This window comes from Salvelinus sp. IW2-2015, linkage group LG35, assembly GCF_002910315.2.
Source record: "Salvelinus sp. IW2-2015 linkage group LG35, ASM291031v2, whole genome shotgun sequence".
In the NCBI taxonomy this organism is placed as follows: domain Eukaryota; kingdom Metazoa; phylum Chordata; class Actinopteri; order Salmoniformes; family Salmonidae; genus Salvelinus; species Salvelinus sp. IW2-2015.
This window is the reverse complement of record NC_036874.1, coordinates 8974072-8996022: the sequence shown is the minus strand read 5'-3', so window position 1 is coordinate 8996022 and position 21951 is coordinate 8974072. Positions and strand designations below refer to the sequence as shown.

General features: G+C 40.8%; 1 protein-coding gene and 1 pseudogene across 1 annotated transcript in view; both read left to right on the top strand.

Annotated features, from left to right (window-relative positions):
• The first annotated feature begins 4661 nt into the window (after window positions 1-4661).
• Window positions 4662-20041, top strand: LOC111958673 (PHD finger protein 1-like; annotated as a pseudogene).
• Window positions 20042-21383: 1342 nt separating this feature from the next.
• The window catches only part of LOC111959170 (ras/Rap GTPase-activating protein SynGAP-like), a 105170-nt gene continuing 104602 nt past the window's right edge, over window positions 21384-21951 (top strand). Inside the window, exon 1 of the mRNA XM_070437374.1 lies at window positions 21384-21707. Within this exon, the coding sequence (XP_070293475.1) occupies window positions 21686-21707 (22 nt within the window). The 5' untranslated portion in view covers window positions 21384-21685. The remainder of the gene's footprint in view (window positions 21708-21951) is intronic.

The window sequence follows — 21951 nt, the reverse complement described above, 5'->3', positions numbered from 1 at the left end:
GTGTATGTGTGTCTGTGCCATAAGGTGTATTTTTATCAGTTTTTTAAAATCTAATTTGACTGCTTACATGAGTTACTTGATGTGGAATAGAGTTCCATGTAGTCATGGGTCTTTGTAGTACTGTGCGCCTCCCATGGTCTGTTCTGGATTTGGGACTGTGAAGAGACCTCTGGTGATATGTCTTGTGGGGTATGCATGGGTAGCTACCAAGCCATTTCAGGCTATTAATCAAGTCAGAGAAGCTTGTCTAACTATCTTAGCTGGCATGCCTGCTGGGTAGGCTGCTAGACTTTAGATAAGCAAGCAATTACTAATGACTCAAATTCCTTTCAATCTTTTACCCAGATTTTAGTGGAGATGCAGAGAAGCATATTTAGGGCTATGATACTATATACCAGTGTGGTAGTTGTACTAAACTCCTAAGGTATAAAAGGTCTTGAAGAATCAATGATCATCGTTCATTAAAATAACAATTGAACAGATAAAGAGGTATATTTAGATAACCTATGCAGAAAAATATATTTTTAACATAGTCATAATTATTATGGCTCTAGATTGCAGGAAAAAAATGTTTCAGGTGTTCGAACAACCCCCCTCTCTAATAATGGGTTCATGACCAAAGTTCCCTCTAAGCTGCGTGTGTGCAGGCTCGAAGCATCCCTGAGACTGCCACGCAGGCAGAAGATATATCATCCCATGGAGAGAAGCATGAGATTGAACTTCACTCAACTTTCTAGAGTTTTCCCTGTTAGTTAACACTATTAATGTTTCCCTTTACTGTGGCAATGGTGATTGAATCAACACAATATTAGCCACTTTTAATGCAACACACCGAAACAAAACGAATCATGCAAGACTTAGTATGCAAAACTAAATATGCAAGAGATTTTGTTGTAGGCACGACCGCATCGCAGTAGGATTATATTGCATTGAAACGCATGACTCAGCCCGTACTCTAAACAGACCTGTGCGGCATAACCAATCAGAGTTGCAGTAGGCCTATATGCAAATAGACAATTCCAAAGATGGATCTGTGCCATTTACGTTGAACTGAACTGTGTTTACAGCATGAGCGATTGTGAGTAGATGCGCTTGTTTTGAGATCAAGGCGAGAGTTGCATGTAAGCCATGTGTGCACATTTTGTTAATATCCTTTGCTAGTTAATGAGTTAGCCCAGTTATAGATCATTTGTAGTCAGAAATAGGGGAGCGATTGCTTTCTACAAGAGCACAAAATGTGTACAATTCTAAACGTCTTTGAATAGCTAGTCAGGCAAACAGCTATTTTTTTGTCTTAAAGGGGCAGTGTTCTATTTTGATGCTTTCTTGAATAAGCTAAGTAGCTAATAGGCAGATGGTAGCATAATTTGTCTGATTCTCTGTAATAACGGTATGGGAATAATAATGCTTTTTATTTTGTAAAGTGGTTTCTTGCATCAAACAACACAACAACATTTTCAGTCACCTCCTTGTCTGAAGGACAAGTGGATAAACAGGTTAATGTCACGCCCTGTATGTTTTTTTCTCTCAAAAGTCTCATGGAATGTAGGCCTACATTGAACAGCACACATTGGCTGCTACTGTAGACTGAATGATTAAACAGTTATTTCCATGTTAATATATTATGGGATGCTTTTTCTTCATTGTTTTTGATGGTAGGCCACTCTGGTAGGCCTACATTATAATCAAATAGCCACAGTAGCCTACTTGGCCACAGTTAAAACGGTAACTTAAAGCGGGTACAGCCTCAGGGTTCATCGTACATTTTAACAATGTTCAAGTTTGCGCTCAGCGGACCTGAAATTTGCTCAGTGCTCAATTAGAGGGAACATTGTCCATGACGCCCCTGGATGTAATAGCACAATATCCTATTAATGGTGCTTGTTTCCTTCTATCTCTGAAAGTTTACTCTAATATTCTTAATTAAACGCTTCTATGGACACTTGCCACATTGAGTGTTGCCTAGTTTTTATCAGAAGCTCATGACTGTCTGCTTCCCCTCCGCCCTGTCTCATGACAGAACTGCTCACAAAGCCTCGGCTGTGTGTGTGAGAGGCATCTTTATTCCAAAAGGGAGAGCACATGAAATGCGTCAAGTTGTCAACCTTATGACCCCTGCACAAGCCCCGTATTAACATGACTAGGGGTCATTTTTCTCTTCTGTGATGATACTAAAGTTGGGCTAATGGGCTCACTATCCTTTCTTGGTAAATAGTGAATCTTGCTGTGAGACTGCTAGAAGCATAATTCCGTTTTGCCATTATTCAAAGCGACCCTCATCCAAATGCTAATGATACATTCCAAACATCTCTTTCATCACACAGTTATGTGAACTGAACTGTAGTTCAGCTAAATGCCACCACTGCATTTTTATTAGCCTCCCACTACACTACTGACAGAGCAGTGCATTAGAAGGTGTAGTGTGCTCGCCATCTAGTGTTGCCAATGAGGAACTCATTGTCATCCTTCAGAAATGCCAGTGGCCATTTTGAGCACAATATTACCATATGCTTGATATATTCATATGACAAAAACAAGCAAATGAACAAATACATATCATCTCATGATACAAATAACATATAAGAAACACCTCATCACTTGTTGTTTTGACTATTCAATTATAGGCTATGTTGCCTACTCATAGAATTGTCAGTGCTAAATTATGGTATGACACTTTAAAATGCCCTTTAATCTGCCGTTCATAAATTATATACATGAACGTGTGTCCAATTTCTAGGGCTCATAATTAACCAATGGTAAATAAGTCAAATTGTTACTCATTCTGACATTGGTTATTACCATGTTATGTTATCACCCAGTTGTTGTGAGAAATGAAAGCTTGTGTGACCAGTGATATTCATGTTGATAGTGAGCAGTGACAAGTGGTGATGACATTATTGAGCATATGCATAGATTATTGAGCAGTAAAGAATAGATGATTGATCATAGATAATCAATATTTCACACACAATATGTGTATTAAGAGGAAATGTATAGGACAACTATAGACTATTGTAAATCACATTCAACAATTCCCTTTGATGACAGTGACAAGTTCTCAAACTAATCCAAGCCTTAATTATCCTTAATTACTTAGGCTAACTTTGTATAGTGTCCAAAACCTGAAAATAGGCTTATCTGGCAAGAGGACCACAAAGACTGCACAAATAACTTTATATAAACAATCACAATGTTTATTATACATATTGTATATTGCAGCCTAGGCTATATAATACAAATGTGTAGTAATATTAAGAAATTAGATAATTTATGATTACACTATGATTATAGTTTATTTTAGCTGGAAGGAAAGAAAAATGCTGACTATAGCAAGGAAACTATTTATGGTGAAATTTACTGAATGGTAAAAAAAAAAGGTGAATAACACGTGTGAGCGCAGCTTCCACTGGCCCTTCTAAAACTTTCTCCAGGACACCAAACTTGCAGCACACTTCTTTGGGAGGTACCAATTAATGAGGTATGTAAAACTTCCACTAATTGGCCACATAAACTCCAGCGACTAACGTCGTTGGCTGATTTTTAATTGGCTTTTAGCACAATTTAGCTAATTCTTCAGAAAACACAGCTTTCCTTGTCATAACGGTTTAGAGGTAATTTCTTCGGATGTTAAGGTGTTCCCGCCGCCGTTGCCCCGGTCCCCCCTATCTCCCTCCCACTCTATCTCTCGGTGTTTTATGTCTGCGTCACAACAAGTCGGTCGAGAAAGAGGCAGGGATGATGGCGTCTCTCGCGGGTTGATTCTCGTGCTGCTCTGACAAACACGCTTAATAGCATCAATAGGTGGAGAAAAGAGAGCAAAGGCAAGGGAACATGACGAAACGACGTCGCGGAGGACAGACAGACCGAGAGAAAGACGGACGTACCGACGGTGTCTCACTGACGACTTGACTGACATACGCGCTTGGCACAGACACATACATGCACATCCACTTTGGCACACACGTAGGCTTCACATCCAACCGGGCAGTAATTGAGACGAGAGGAAAACAGAAGAGATCAAATATTTCATGTCAAGCCGGCACAGGAATCGCTGTGACCCCAACGGAGAGGAGTTCGACTTGACAGGTAGCAATGGCTCTCTGTTCCTCCAGCAACACTGTCTATGTTAATTTTTATTGATCTGAAAATGCTATTATGTATCATGTGTCTCTTTGACTTGAGTGCCTGCACTGGAACAACCGCTGGATGTGCAGAGAGTAATGTTCCAATAGGCTAGCGATTCTTTCTAGTTCAAGTTTGTCGTTTTAGATTTTCAAAGAGGATACAACACAGAAGTGCATGAGAAAAGCAAAGTATGAGACGTACAGTGGTGTTACAATCAAGACTACAGTGCAGTCATCATGCAGTGGTGAATGCATTTTCTCACATGTGTTGTGTTCATAATGGTTTTCCTGCTCCATGCATGGGCACCTACAACTCATCATTAAATCTGGCTGGATTTCTGACTGTGGTATGCTGGGTTGTTGAGAAGTAAACCCCTTACCATCCAGCCAAGTGCCTATGGAACGATAAGGCCATAAACCCTGTCGGAGCATGGCAAGCAAAGTATTCAGTGAATAAATCGGGATTTCCATTTCACATGAGCCCCCTCTCTTCCTCAACTCCTTCTTTATACTCTCTTTCAACTTCTCTTCCAGGCAATGGGGAGAGTTAGTGAAGGGATGATGTCTTGCTCCGATGGAGTGATGACTACTGTACTCGGTAATGTGAAAAGAGTAAGTGTGTGTGTGGTGTGTGTGTGTGTGTGTGTTGTGTGTGGGTGTGTGGGGTGTATGTGTGTGTGTGTGTTGTGTGTGTGGTGTGTGTGTGTAGTGTGTGTGTGTGTGTGTGTGTGTGCGGTGCGTGGCGTGCGAGTTGGAAAGTATTCTAATTTAGGTTTGAGGAACAGATTCCATCTCGTCTCCATCCCTCTCCTCGAAGGTAGATGGAGTCAAGCATGTTGTCTGGCTGAGATTGGGACAAACTTCGGAATTCTGGGTCTAAGAAAAGACATTCATTCTTGTTAAGACTTTACAACTTACTCTTGTTTTCCTCAAGTTAATCAAAACATTTAAACGGAGGGTTTTTTGGGCACTGTGGACGTTACTTTTAATCAAAGATATTATCCCCTAAAAATGTGGATAAAACTATTCTAATTCATATTCTACCCTTTCTTATAGCTAGGGGGCTATTGAGGATTCTTTCCATTATCATATTTATATGATCTTTCGTTTACCTTACCTTATTCACCTCGGGGAGTTTTAAAGAAATTCATAAAATGTTTTTTGTGATGTTTTCTCTCTCAGCTTTGAGAAAGTTTGTCTTAATCTTGGAATGCTCTCTCTCATTTCGATGCATTGTAGTTCAAAGAATGTTGTGCAATGTAAAGGTCTTTAGTCAGGTTGAAATACAACATTTTCCTCTTCCCCCATGGAAATGTTGGCATTTCTGATTGGGGGACTTTTAGGTGTAATTGGTGTATTTATGAATTTATTAGTGTAATGACTCCATAGGGAAATGGCGCCCCCACGTAGTTAGTGTAAAGTGAAGGGAAGCACAGCCAAATATCCGCATGTCAAAAGGAGTGAAATCTGAAAGGGTGCAGGAGACATTGAAATCAATGAAGTGGCAAGGAAATGAATCAATATACATAAATTAACACTGTTGAGTGATCTCTCTCTTTCTCCCCCTCTCTCTGATACTCCTTTTCTATCTCGCTTAAGTCTCAGTTGGAGTGGAAGAGGTTTGCTGTGTTTGTGATGCCCCGCCTCTTAAAGAACCTCTCATCAATTGTCTTAAATGTCGTCACGGTAAGAAAACACAGCATGTTATGTACTATTCATAGAGGTATTTTCAAATAATAACTTATGACGGATAGGCACAACTAATTGAAATAAAGAAAAAAACAATGCCATCTATTTTTTTTCTTCGGGTTTTCTACCAGATAATATACGCTGAGTGTACAAAACATTAGGTACACCTTCCTAATACTGAGTTGCACCCCTTTTGCCCTCAGAACAGCCTCAGTTGTCAGGGGAAATGGACTCTACAAGGTGTCGAAAGCGTCCCACATAGATGCTGGCCTATGTTGACTCCAATACTTCCCAGAGTTGTGTCAAGTTGGCTGGATGTCCTTTGGGTGGTGGACCATTCTTGATACACACGGGAAACTGTTGAGCGTTTAAAACCCAGCAGCGTTGCAGTTCCTAATGTTTTGTATACTCAGTGTATAATATTTCATGAAAAGAGACAAGGAAAGGTTCTCCGTCAGTAACATATACTCAGCATGTGAATTACAGTAAACACTCTCTCCATTCCATAACAGGTTATCATCCTGAGTGCCACACTCCGTCCATTGAGCCGGAAGCTGACAGCAATTCTTGGATATGTCGGCAATGTGTCTTTGCAGTGGCGACCAAGGTTAGACTGCTAATCTTTCTGTTTCACACACTGCCTCTTGGCTCAGGGAAAATATCAATTTCAGACTTGTAACATTTTTTTAATCTATCCTGAGAAAGCAATTTCAATACCAGTGTTGTGTTAAACAGTGTTGTCAATGGATATATCTGAAGGATACCACAGAAATGTTACAACTCTGTATTATTGTGCCTGGACATCTGACCAGTTCGTCAATGCAGATTRTTTCCAAGATTATACTGTATTATCGTGATTATGGTCAGTAATTCATGTATGCTCCAATTCTGTACTGTAGGTGTTAGATGAGGGAGCACTGTGGTTAAGGGCTAATTGTCCATCGGTCAATGTCCATATCTCATTGACCTGACTTTTCTCAAGATATTATCTCACTCAGCTGACCTACAATAAAATGAGATGAATTGCTTTTTCTGGATAGTTCCCATCCAATGTCATCTATCTTGAATGTACTGACATGACCGTGAGTGGAGAGGTCGCTGTAGTGACTCGATTTGTCAACATTTTATTTCAGAGAGGGGGAGCCATCAAACGAGGACGGTTTGCCCGGCTCATGCAAATCATGAAACTTCGGCTGCCCTATCAGCTGTCATCTTTAGACTGGGACCCACAGCATCTGACCAACCAGCAGCAGTGTTACTGCTACTGTGCCGGACCTGGAGAGTGAGTGGCAATTTATAGCTTCTAACAGATGCCCTCAGTAGATATATTATGTTATACAACGGGTGGGTCTAATCATGAATGCTGATTGGTTAAAACCGCATTCCAGATGGTGTCTATTCCACAAGTTACCACTGGCTAAATCTATGACGTTAAAATGCCTATTTACTCTGTTCCATCTGACTGCGCAATCCACTGATCTCCACTATAAAAAGCATCTAGACATTATCTCACATTTCTTTCAGACTAACATTTAGTTTTTAACAGTAAAAACATTGGTGTCTGTCTCCGACATTTGCAACATTGTTTCAATATTCAAATTGGATCTCCAGCTGTCCCATATTAATGAACGTGTCGGGAGTCGGGATGAGACAGACAGYAAGGCAGCTTTTCTCAGCCAGTTGAAATCATGAATCAGCATCATTTTTATGGATATATACAAAMAACTATCAATAGAAAACAGGTCAAATGAAACGAAGTGCAGCTAGTTTGCTGTTTTTCCATCTTCAGTTTGAAGTGATTGTGTTAGCTGTGTTGTTGGCTAGCTCCTCTGAACAACAGTGTCCTAAAGAGAGAGCACATTTTCTATGTCAGGCAAAATCGCGCCTCATTAGCTCATTGTTATGTATGTATCCAAATAAATGTCACTAGAAAACAGCTTAAACAAACGCAAATGCAGCTACTTTGCTGTTATTCCTGCTGTACTGTTTGACATGACTGTAAGTTAGCCGTAGTTYGCTAGCTAACAAGCAAGGGATAACAACGTTGCAAGTCAGTATTTCAATGGAACATTTAGAACAAACAACTGGGTCGCATCCATAGATACAAAACAAAAAGACTGAYCGACTGGGTCGCGTCTCTGGCAACCGAACGAATGACCAGCCGGCTTGGGTAGCAACCCTAGATTTGTGTCYGGACTATATCTTGTGGAAGGAAGAAATGGTATGAATACATTAATCCAAATAACGTTTATAATGAAAATATGTCAATCATTATTTGAGTATGTTGTTAACCCGTTGTATAAAAGTCATAATGTCCTCAAAGTCGGTGTTCGGAGAATATATTGACACGGTTTGCCGGCCCTCGACTTTGACTCGGTTCTAACAACACCCATACCAATATATCCTCCTAACACCGGCTTCTCGGGCAATATCACTTAATAATAACATTTTATAATTAGTGTTTAGCACATGTATTGGTCAATAAGCTTTACTATTCATTTTCCTTWCCAACAAAAACAAATAGAATATTCATGTTTGAACCCTGTATGTCCTTTTCACCATTATARAGCTCTACTGTCAAGACATAATGTGTTTTTCAGTAGAGTATTGCAGCCTCTTGAAAAATACATAATATACTGTACTCTTGTCAGGTGGCCACCAGATGTTAGCTATGTTTAAGCCATTGGGGAGTGTYGTTAATGTTTTTATTTATCAACTGCAGGTGGAACTTGAAAATGTTGCAGTGTGGAAGTTGTGGTCAGTGGTTTCATGAAGCTTGCACACAGTGTCTGACCAAGCCGTTGTTATATGGAGACAGGTGAGACAGAGTATTGTTYTCTATAACCTTGTACTGCTTTTTTGCATTGCCATTGTCAAACCATAACAGAGAGGTTATAAAACTGGCAGTGGTAGGGCTAATGCTGTTAGTGTTAATTGCTAATAGCAGTGCAGTGTTGTTATTCTGCCTCTCTGGTGTCCAATGTAATGTGGTAGTGGTTTAAAATGAATTCAAATTAGTCCAGTCCATTACACCATTATTGTCACATTAACCATTTGTATTATCCTACTGGTTTAATGCCCATGATATATTTATTATATTACTCTTTGTTTCTGCATAGGAAAGTAATGTTTGAGATTGATGMTGAGGTAGAATGTGCTGGGTTGTTACATCTGCTAAACAGGTGATGGAAACTGGGAAGAATTTGCTGACASTAGCAACCATGTGCTATGTTATGTTTCCACTGACTTTTATTTCTGGTCAATCACAGACAAAAATAGAATCATCTGTGTTCTATTTCTTTCTGAAAGGTTTTATGAGTTCCAGTGCTCAGTCTGTGCAAGCGGACCAGAGACAATTCAACGGCTACCCATGAGCTGGTAAAGCTATACAGTATCTGCTAAGAGAAGAATACATAATTTAAACTGCAGGGATTATCACACTGAAACACTCTTGAAAACCAGTTTARTCTGACAGGTTTATTGAGTCGTGTGGMTTACAATATGTTAATTCCTCTTACTCAATAATGTAATGAAAAGCTTTGTGATGTGATAAATTCTGAACTAACTGCGTCTTTTCCTGGTGTGTTTGTTGTAAATACAGGGTAGATTTGGCCCATTTGGTGCTCTACCACCTCTCCTTGTGCTGCAAGAGAAAATACTTTGATTTCGACCATGAAATCATGTCGTTTGCCAATGAGAATTGGGACTCTTTGCTTCTAGGCTCGGTATAAACATTTCCTCACTTACGTGCTATGATGAAACGATGTGAAAGTGTTAGCTAGCGTCATTGGTTAGCAGTCATGTGGTAATTATGTGCTTTGATTTCATTAGCTACTTGCCATTGTTATTTAGCACATTTTAAATGGTAAATATCATTTGTATTTTATGTGGCTCCCAGGTACTGCAGTTGCATTTAAATCAGTCATACCCTTTTTTAATGAACTGTTCACAAATCACATTAGTAACTAACTACGTTATCCATGGAAATGTTTACCTTTCGCCAATGAATGTCAATGTGTCTCTAAATGTGTTAACATTTGTTTCAGGCTACCATCCACAGRGTTAATCAAACTCCTGATTTTCATTCCTCCCTGTCCCCCAGCTCTCTGACACACCAAGGCAAGATCGCTGCCACAATCTGCTCAACGCTTTGAACTCCAACAAAGACAGGTGAGAGTCTGCATATGATGCGAAGAATAAACAGAAGCCACAGCTATGCGTGACCAGATTTATGATAGCGTTGCTTCTGGAATTGTACATTTGGTTAAAGAAAATACAGTTAGTTCATTGTTTCTTAACTTTTTGATATTATCAATAGAGAACGATAAGAAAACATGGACAATAATGCAAACTTGTTTTAAAAAGAACGATGACCTGACTTTACAAAGTTGTTGTCTACAAGTTTTGAAAGTCTTTTTCTCTGTGATGTCATCCAGGTTTGTCTCTGGTAAAGAGATCAAGAAGAAGAAGTGTCTTTTTGGGCTCCAGGTCCGAGCTCCGCCTCCCCTGACCTCTGATTCGTCTCCCCTCATCACTGACCCGCCCATCAACATCACCCAAAGGAGAAGGTCAGAGTAAGGACAACTTCTGTGATTGATTATTCTCTCATCACAAACACAAGCCTCAGGACTCAACTCCTTATATGGATACATTCATTCTAGTAATTAATTACACATTTACAATAGTGAAAAAGAGCGGCACCTTGTAGACGGTGGTCCTTCCAGCTGGATAGGAACAACTGTTCCTAACTAAACAGGCGCCTGTGTGCCTCATTAAATCATGACGGGAAGGACTCACTTATTTTACTCTGGTGAATATGTTTATAACTAATATTTGTATCAATAAATACATCATCTATAGTGTGTGTGTGTGTGTGTGTGTGTGTGTGTGTGTATGTGTGTGTGCATACATGCTTGTGCGCATTCGCATGTGGACATTGATCATCTTGCTAAACATTCTCAACACCATCTTCTCTTTCATTCTCTATAGGCTTAAAATAAAAAATACCACATTTATACCAAAAGTTCAGGCACACCTACTCATTCAAGGGTATTTCTTTATTTGTACTATTTTCTACATTGTAAAATAATAGTGAAGACATTAAAACTATGAAATAACACATGGAATCAGGCAGTAACCAAAAAAGTGTTACATTTTTTAAATATTTGAGATTCTTTAAAGTAGCCACCCTTTGCCTTGATGARAGCTTTGCACACTCTTGGCATTCTCTCAACCAGCTTCACCTGGAATGCTTTTCCAACAGCCTTGAAGGTGTTCCCACATATGCTGAGCACTTGTTGGCTGCTTTTCCTTCACTCCACGGTCCAACTCATCCCACACCATCTCAATTGGGTTGAGGTCGGGTGATTGTGGAGTCCAGGTCATCTGATGCAGCACTCCATCACTCTCCTTCTTGGTCAAAAGCCCTTACACAATCTGGAAGTGTGTTGCGTCATTGTCCTGTTGAAAAACAAATGATAGTCCCACTAAGCACAAACCAGATGGGATAGCATATTGCTGTAGTAGCCATGCTGGTTAAGTGTGCCTTGAATTCTAAATAAATCACACAGTGTCACCAGCAAAGCATCATCACACCTCCTCCTCCATGCTTCACGCTGGGAACCACACATGCGAAGATCATCCGTTCACCTACTCTGCGTCTCACAAAGACACGGCGGTTGGAACCAAAAATCTCAAATTTGGACTCATCAGACCAAAGGACAGATTTCCACCGGTCTAATGTCCATTGCTCTTGTTTCTTAGCCCAACAAATTCTCATATTCTTATTGATGTCCTTAAGTAGTGGTTTCTTTGCAGCAATTTGACCATGAAGGCTTGATTCATGCAGTCTCCTCTGAACAGTTGATGTTGAGATGGCTGTTACACCTGCATTGCTTGCTGTTTGGGGTTTTAGGCTGGGTTTCTGTACAGCACTTTGAGATATCAGCTGATGTACGAAGGGCTATATAAATAGATTTGATTTGATTTTGATTTGTTACTTGAACTCTGTGAAGCATTTATTTGGGCTGCAATCTGAGGTGCAGTTAAATCGAATTAACTTATCCTCTGCAGCAGAGGATTGTAAAATTGTAAAAATAAAGAAAAACCCTGGAATGAGTAYGTGTGTCCAAACTTTTGACTCGTACTGTAGTTTTCTAAGTGAAAACATTGCACCACTCCTCAAGTTATTGACTGTGTCTCTGTGTTGTTGTGTGGAGCAGCCCATTGTCACTGCCCTGCCAGAGGAGAGCGGCGGGGCCAGAGTCACGCAAATCAAAGCGGCGCATCATGGAGACACAGGTCAGTGCTTCTGTCTCGAACCAGGCATCAAGGGAGAGATCAGCCACCAGCCGCCCCCTCACTGCATAGCAAAGAGCTGCCTGGCATTGGAATGACATGTCAGTCAGTGTGTGGAGAAAAGATTATCCTTATAGCCAGTGTTGTCTGTTTACATATTCTTCAAAGCCCAGCCTACCCCTCATACACTATTGAAGCTGGTTTACGACTCGATCGAGTATGACGACATGTTATGGTCACGGGTTTAGAAATATATTTTTTAATATGAATAGAAAATACACATCCTTTTATACTACTGCTCAGGCTAGCTCCCTAATCCTGAGACAATAAATGTTATGGATTGTTCGTATTTCAGCGGGCAGTACTTCCAGCAGACTGTTGTATCCTGAGCGGACATGAATCATCTGCCATCTTAGGGCAGGTTGGTTATCCCAGAGAAAGTGAGAGGGGAAGGTACGCTGATATGCGGCATCTGGGAGCGCTTCCAAGTGCACTTTGCAGTCGATTACAGTTTGGCCAGGTGGCGCTGGCACTTTGACAGTGCAGCATTGACAGAGCACCTCGATTTAAAGGGACAGCACGCTAGTAAGGGGATAATGCTAGTATACCACTGCTGTATTTACTGTACATGTTGTGGGTCACAGTCCAGCATTGGAGGTTGATAGAGCTGAGGGTGTGCTGAGAACTGAGGAAGCAAATGATAGATGGGATAGAGTACTGATGCTTTTGTTGTTATGGAAGCGAGCTCACACTGTAAGAAATTATACCTCAGTCTCCACAATATTAATCTACTTATCATAGGAAATGGAGGTGACAGATATACACTATATATACATAAGTATGTGGACATGGCTATTTCAGCCACACCTGTTGCTGAACATCACACAGCCATGCAATCTCCATAGACAAACATTGYCAGTAGAATGGCCTTACTTAAGAGCTCAGTGACTTTCAAGTAGAGCAGCCCCGATCAACTGTAAGTGCTGTTATTGTGAAGTGGAAACGTCTAGGAGCAACAACGGCTCAGCCGCGAAGTGGTAGGCCACAAGCTCACAGAACGGGACCTCCACGTGCTGGAGCGTGTAGCGCGTAAAATCGTCTGTCCTCAGTTGCAACACTCACRATCAAGTTCCAAAATGCCTCTGGAAGCAGCGTTGGCACAAGAACTGTTCGTCGGGAGCTTCATGAAATGGGTTTCCATGGCTGAGGAAATCACCATTCGCAATGCCAAGCGTCCGATGGAGTGTTACAAAGCTTGCCGTCATTTGACTCTGGAGTAGTGGAAACGCGTTCTCTGGAGTGATGAATCACACTTCACCATCTGGCTGTCTGATGGACTAATCTGGGTTTGGCAGATTCTAGGAGAACGCTACCTGCCTCAATGCATAGTGCCAACTGTAAAGTTTGGTGGAGGAGGAATAATGGTCTGGGGCTGTTTTTCATGGTTCGGGTTAGGCCCGAATGACATTATAGACTACTCCGGGATGCTGGCCTTCTAGGCAGAGTTCCTCTGTCCAGTGTCTGTGTTCTTTTTCCCATCTTAATCTTTTCTTTTATTGGCCAGTCTGAGATATGGCTTTTTCCTTGCAACTCTGCCTAGAAGACCAGCATCCCAGGGTTGCCTCTTCCCTGTTGACGTTGAGACTGGTGTTTTGCGGGTACTATTTAATGAAGCTGCKAGTTGAGGACTTGTGAGGCATCTGTTTCTCAAACTAGACACTCTAATGTACTTGTCCTCTTGCTCAGTTGTGCACCGGAGCCTCCCACTCCTCTTTCTATTCTGGTTAGAYCCAGTTTGCGCTGTTCTGTGATGGGAYTAGTACACAGCGTTGTATGAGATCTTCCGTTTCTTGGCAATTTCTCACATGGAATTGCCTTAATTTCTCAGAACAAGAATAGACTGACGAGTTTCAGAAGAAAGTTCTTTGTTTCTGGCCATTTTTGAACCTGCTAATCAAACCCACAAATGCTGATGCTCCAGATACTCAACTAGTCTAAAGAAGGCCAGTTTTATTGCTTCTTTAATCAGACCAACAGTTTTCAGCTGTGCTAACATAATTGCAAAAGGGTTTTCTAATGATCAATTAGCCTTTTAAAATGATACATTTGGATAGCTAACACAACGTGCCATTGGAACACAGGAGTGATGGTTGTTGATAATGGGGCCTCTGTACGCCTATGTACAGTTGAAGTTGGAAGTTTACATACATTTAGGTTGGAGTCATTAAAACTCGTTTTTCAACCACTCCACACATTTCTTGTTAAACAACTATAGTTTTGGCAAGTCGGTTAGGGACCTCTACGTTGTACATGACACAAGTACTTTTTCCAACAAATGTTTACAGACAGATTATTTCACTTATAATTCACTGTATCACAATTCCAGTGGGTCAGAAGTTTACATACATAAGTTGACTGTGCCTTTAAACAGCTTGGAAAATTCCAGAAAATAATGTCATGGCTTTAGAAGCTTCTGATAGGCTAATTGACATAATTTGAGTCAATTGGAGGTGTACTTGTGGATGTATTTCAAGGCCTACCCTAAACCCAGAGACTCTTCGCTTGATATCATAGGAAAATCAAAAGAAATCAGCCCAGACGTAGAAAAAATTGGAGACCTCCACAAGTCTGGTTCATCCTTGAGCAATTTCAAAGCCTGAAGGTACCACGTCATCTGTACAAACAAATAATACACAAGTATAAACACCATGGGACCACGCAGCCGTCATACCGCTCAGGAAGGAGACGCGTTCTGTCTCTTAGAGATGAACGTACTTTGGTGCGATCCCAGAACAACAGCAAAGGACCCTGTGAAGATGCTGGAGGAAACAAGTACAAAAGTATCTAAATCCACATTAAAATGAGTCCTATATCGACATAACCTGAAAGGCCGCTCAYCAAGAAAGAAGCCACTGCTCCAAAACCGCCATAAAAAAGACAGACTACGGTTTTCAACTGCACATGGGGACAAAGATCGTACTTTTTGGAYAAATGTCCTCTGGTCTGATGAAACAAAAATAGAACTGTTTGGCCGTAAGGACCATCGTTATGTTTGGAGGGAAAAGGGAGAGGCTTGCAAGCCGAAGAACACCATCCCAACCGTGAAGAACGGGGGTGGCAGCATCATGTTGTGGGGGTGCTTTTCTGCAGGAGGGACTGGTGTACTTCACAAAATAGATGGCATCATGAGGAAGGGAAATTATGTGGATATATTGAAGCAATATCTGAAGACGTCAGGAAGTTAAAGCTTGGTCGCAAATGTGTCTTCCAAATGGACAATGACCCCAAGCATACTTCCAAAGTTGTGGCAACATGGCCTAAGGACAACAAAGTCAAGGTATTGGAGTGGCAATTTGTGGGCATAACTGAAAAAGCGTGTGCGAGCAAGGAGGCCTACAAACCTCACTCAGTTACACCAGCTCTGTCAGGAGAAATGGGCCAAAATTTACCCAACTTATTGTGGAAAGCTTATGGAAGGCTACCCGAAACGTTTGACCCAAGTTAAACAATATAAAGGCAATGCTACCAAATACTAATTGAGTGTATGTAAACCTCTGACCCACTGGGAATGTGATGAAAGAAATAAAAGCTGAAATAAATAATTCTCTCTACTATTATTCTGACTTTTCACATTCTAAAAATAGTGGTGATCCTAACTGACCTAAGGCAGGGAATTTTTACTAGGATTAAGTGTCAGGAATTGTGAAGTTTAAATGTATTTGGCTAAGGTGTATGTAAACTTCTGACTTCAACTGTAGATATTCCATTAGAAATCAGCCGTTTCCAGCTACAATAGTCATTTACAACATTAACAATGTCTACACTGTATTTCTGATCAATTTGATGTTATTTTAATGGACAAAAACAAGGACATTTCTAAGTGACCCCCAAACTTTTGAACGGTAGTGTATATTTCCTTGTTGAAAGGCTAGCCTTTTGTACTGACAAAGTTCCAGCATCCGGCCTTTTTAAAAGTGAAATGCAATTACATTTTTTAAATGATATGTATCATTTGATACAGTATGTTAATAGACCTTGGTTTTTATTTAGATGTATTCACAAGCAGTATGAATTCTTCTGTAAAGATAAGGACATGAACTGAAGTATCATGTCTGTGTGATTGGATTCACTGATTTGGCGTCAAAACACTAGCTAATCAGTGTTTCTCCTGTGTCCAGCCTTGTCCGCCCCCGGTCCCAGCCACCCCAATAGATCTTGTGCCATGTTGCCATGGCTACGTAGGTGGAACTAACCTCTACAACTCCAGGAAGTCGGAGGAGGAGCTGAATTTGGGGTTGGTGCTATTATTGTGTTGGTTACACTTTACATACTGTATAACAAGTAATAATGCATTGTACTGTATTTACAGACTGTTACCGTTTTTTTTACATTACATCCTCATTGATTTAGGCTACCCTTATCAAATCAAATTAAATTATATTGGTCACATACACGTATTTAGCAGATGTTATTGCGGGTGTAGGAAATGCTTGTATTAGGCAGTATGTCAGTGGAAATCCATGCATTGTTGCTTTTTGTCATTTTTATTTTTATTTTTATGTCCCTGCTTTTCCCACAGCTCTCCACCTAAGCGGATGTTTGCCCTGTATCACCCCACCTATAACGGAGCCCCAGCCATCTCCAGAACCCTGCATCACTATAGGTCAGTGTTAACCACAGCTCCTCCTGCTCTCTGGGGACTARCCTCAATCTAGACATCTAGAGAGGAAACCATAGCTGTGCCTGGATGACAATGGAAAAAAGTATGAATCGTGAAATATAAATCTCTCTCTCTTCAGTGCGGAAGATCCTTGTAGAGTGCCGCCCCCCTGCCTCCCCTTTTCCCTGTCATCCTCCCACCATCACAACCACCACCACCACAACAACCACCACCACCAGCAGCACCAGCCTGGCCAGAAGTTGGATCCCTGCCCCTCCCTCCTGCTGCGTGACGTCCCTTCCTATCCGGGCGGCGTGGGGGGAGGGGGTGGGGGGGATGGGTCAGCTGCCAGGGGCTGGGGGGGCGGGGACGGGGTGAGGATTTTGGCGAGGCGAGTAACGCCAGACGGGAAGGTCCAGTACCTCGTGGAGTGGGGGAACGTGAGTGTGTACTGAGAGAAAGTGAGAGATAGATGGGGGTGTGGAGGGAGGCAGAGAGGATCAACACACCAGAGTGCTTGGCAGGAAAGAGGGGATATTGGAGAGAGAGAGGAAGAATGACTGTCGTGCAGGTGCCACATCAGAAATGTGTGGAAACATCAAGTACAAGCAAAGCAAAAACCCCACACAAGGCAAATCCAGGTTGCTCAAACGATATCGCCTCCATTCTATATCATCACACTACGTGTTACTATATCTTCCTCTTTGCTAGTGTTTCTCCTATATTTGTACTGTATACCTTTGGAATATGCCTTTGCATTTATCATGTTTACGTTTGAAGATTGTATATACAGTATTTGATTATAGGCAATTTGTTACGTTACCTTTTGTCATACTTGATTTACATGATAGTATGTAATAGAAATATATTAGGAGCCACAACAGGGCTTTTGTTTTATAGTTAGATTTATATATTCACAATATATTATTATAGAATGATTTGATGATGTGGTTGCATAGTGCCTATCTGGATTGTGCATCTGCAGATTGAGAAGTTTACCTGAATCAAGGGATCAGGTGATTGAAATGTATGATAACTATTCTATAAGGTTTTCTTCCTCATCCACCAATTGCAATTTGAAGTGTCACGACAATGTTGTTTAGGCTTTCACACACAGAATTAGTGTAAAATACATTCCAAACAAATATTAAAACATCTCTTCAAGATTACTGATCAAAATCTTTGATCAGATAGCCATGGAAAATGGRCGCTCGTTGAGCCAGATTTGACTGTCAATTTGTTGAGGGGTGCTTTACATTCTTTTAGGGAAGAGAAGTCAACAAATGGTATTATGTGCAGGTGAAACTATTTGTACTGTTTTCCATTTTCAGGCCATAGACAGAGGAGTCGGCTCCTATCTTCCAGGTTACACTGAAGATGAGAGATAGCGTTAACTCTGGCCCACTTCCAAGCTGATACCTAAGCACTAGTCTGGACAATGTAGATCTGACAAGATTGGATAGATATGAGCAATATGGCTTAAGTTTCATCCGGTCTATCAGAGGGAAAGGTGGAGCTTTCATCATATTTTTCATATATCCGATCCTTTCAGATGTACCCAAGAGTCTAAGGGGTTAGGGCTATGGGTTTGTGTTTGATTTGGAACTGGGRCCCAGAGATCATAGTGGAACAGGAGGTTGTGTATAGAACTCTAGAATATCATAGTGCAAGGTTCAGAGTTTATATTTATACAGATATTTATTTCTGCCTTTTGTGGGATAAAACACAGATAAGAGTAAATGTGTGCGTTGTATCCCCCAGAAGACAGATTGTGTTACAGGTGTAGTTACAGTAAATACGTAAATAACACAATAGGCAGTTATACTGTTATAATCATGTCAACAGAAAACATTTTCAGTCATTTAAAAAAAAAACACAGCAAGATGTTGCCCGTTCCCCAGATTGAATGATGTGAAATATGCCATCTCTTACTTAAACAATAAGGCCTGAGCGGGTGTGGTATTTGGCAAATATACCACGGCCAAGGGCTGTTCTTAAGCAKAACCAAACGCGGAGTGCCTGGATACAGCCCATAGCCATTGTATATTGGCCATATACCACAAACCCCAGAGGGGTATATAATATTTATAATATTGCTATTATTATAAACTGGTTAACAACYTAATTAGATCAGCAAACAAGTAATTTTMTGTCATACCCATGGTATAGAGTCTGATATACCACATCTTTCAACCAATCAGCATTCAGCATTCAGGGCTCGAATGACCCGGTTTATAATAGTGAATAGATGATTGCTTAGCCTGGTCTCATAGACTAGACGTAACATAGTAAATGTAAATACGGAACACTCAAATTAGTATAATATGTTACGTTTGGTATGGTTAGATAAGGTTAAGACAGAAGGTTACTTAAGGCAAAAGGAAAGTAATGTGGATGGGTAGGAATATAACGCGAGTGACTAGCAACTCAAAGGTTGCGTGTTCGAATCTCATCACGGACTTTAGCATTTTAGTGCATTAGCATCTTTGCAACTACTTGCTACTTTGCAGCTACTTAGCATGTTAGCTAACCCGTCCCCTAACCTTAACCCTTTAACTTAACTCCTCACCCTAACCTTAACCCCTAACCCCTAGTGTAGTTAACGTTAGCCACCTAGATAACGTTAGCCACAACAAGTTGGAATTCGTAAAACATCATACATTTTGCAAATTCGTAACATATTGTACAAATTGCAATTCCTATCATATAATACAACATCCACAAATTAATACATATCATACAAAATGTAACATATCATACTAATTGGAGTGTCACAGATTTACATTTACTATGTTACGTCTACCCCTGAGTCTAGGTTGGATTGCAAAGGGTTTGGCACGTTTCTAAACAGCAGTGCAGGTCAAATGAACCTCCCAACTCAGTCCTTCCCATCCCAGTTTAGGATTTAGATAATTCTCAGTGAATTTGGCTGTAGTTGAATAGGAAGAGGTCTGTGGAACCATCAGTTCGATGGTAATGAATGTATCTGTATGTTTTCTATGGTAAAGTATGTCTATAGACCCGTCAAGTGTTTGTTACTGTAGGTTATAGATGGAACTATACAAAATTACTTCAAAGGACTGGGGTAAATCTGATTTTGAGTTGAGGAACAAGAAGCTAAGTCTTCTCTTTTTTTATTATTTGTAGTCAAGTCCAAGTTTGGTTTGATGTATTTTTGGACTTTTGGTCAAATTACGTTTATACATGTATAACCTAGGCTGACACAGCCAATGTAAAATGTAAAAAATTAAAAGTTGCCCTTCACATCTTACTAATGTGCTTTGAGTGTTTTCTGTCAATTTCTTGTTTAACTTACAATATGTATAGGCCTATTTGTATTTACAGTAGGCTAGCCAATAATAATATATGATGAATTGCACTTCAGAGAGTTCTATTCCATTTTATTCTATTGGTATAGCAATAGACCACACATCCCATTCACATGCAGGTATTATGTGAAGAATCAATAGCCCTGCTGCCAGGCAAACCGACTGGCTAGTCCTTATGGCTCTGTTGCCAAGAATCTCTTTGCCATGGCATGTCAAGAGCCGTTGATTCATTGCAGTGACATTTCAGATAGCCTTGTGTATCTTAGAGGGCTATGATGATGCATACTGCAGTAACTGTATGTTATCCTGTATAGATGGTGGTAGATTCTAATTAGCAGATCACTATTGGCCTTTACATAGGTCGGTTAGGCCGAAATGTATATTCAGCATGAAAGCTTTGGATGTAATTCTGTATAATGCATGTACTTACCCACATTTCCCACTAGGAGGAGGTGTAAAGGAAATATTAAAGTGCATTACCGTTCAGTCTCCAACTGCAGCTGCAAGAGCCAACCGCCAGGTGGTAGACATAATCCAAGTTTGACACCGTACTGTGCAGGCAGGTGAAGCAACTGAACCGAGCAGGATGCCATGTTGGCTCTATGGACCACTATTGGATCCAAGAGGAAATCATCAGCTTCCAACTGCACACGTGATGCCATTACTGAGCCTGATAATGTGTAGGTAGGCTCCATATATGTATAACTACTTTTAGCTTTGTTCATTTTAGGACACCAGCAACTTCAGATGTGTCGCTAAAAATGACCAATAGCCTTATCAATAATTTTGCCCATAATCTTTGCAATGGAACATAAAAGTGCAGGAATAAAGATGAAACCATTTTGCTCTAAATTTAGAGCCTACAMGCAAATAAAAAAATGTGGTTCGTTTTGACATTTGAGACGAGTTGGTGGAAGTCCTTCTCGAAGACCATTCATTTAGCTTAACCCCTTGAGACTATTTCCATTGACCATGTCACCAGATATAGGCCTACAGCCTAAACTAAGTTTCAGACTTCCTAATAGCCTTGCTTATAGCCTACCACCTAAACGAGAGAGCTATAGCGGACTGTAATGTAGTCTACCGCGTTATTGGCAGCAGCACCGATCTGTGTAGCGAGTTTGTGTGTGACTGCGTGCGGTGGCGTGCGCGTTTGATAGTCGTAGAAGGGGCCGTATTCAATAAGGCGATTTAGCCATCATTGCTTCTTGAACTTCAAGGAGCAAACATGGAATATACAATGCATAGATAGGCTATAGATATAATGGAAAGCGCACACACGCGCGCACTCACTCATCCGCCCCCTTTCTCTCCCTCTCTCTCTCTCTCTCGTGTTTTCCCCACACACCTCAATAACGGTGCGTGCGATATATTTGTGCATATATTTTTATGCACGGGGATACATTTTCAATGGCTTTCGGCGATCGTGGATTATACATTATATTTCTGAACAGCAGTGGAATATTGGCTACCATCGACTCCAATTGTGAATAGCGTATTCCTTCTTTTCTGACTGGTGTGTGGTATTTTTGTTGCATGCCGAGAGACTGTCAAGACTCGAAGACCACGTTCAATGCCGTTGGAACATGTCCTATGTTCCCTTTCAAGGTAAGAGAACTGATATATTCCACTATTGCATATCCCTCCCTCCCCCTCCCCCTCACCTCTCTCTCTCTCTCTCTCTCTCTCTCCATCATACAATACAGAATTTAGAAAAGGGAAGCGTTAGTGGAAACACAGGCAGGTACAGCAAGAGGTAATGTTCTTCCAGATAACCTACCTGGTTTTATCACTGTGTGCCAGTCACTGTGCCGGTGTATGCTGAGTAGGGTAGTCCATAGTGTTGCAATGT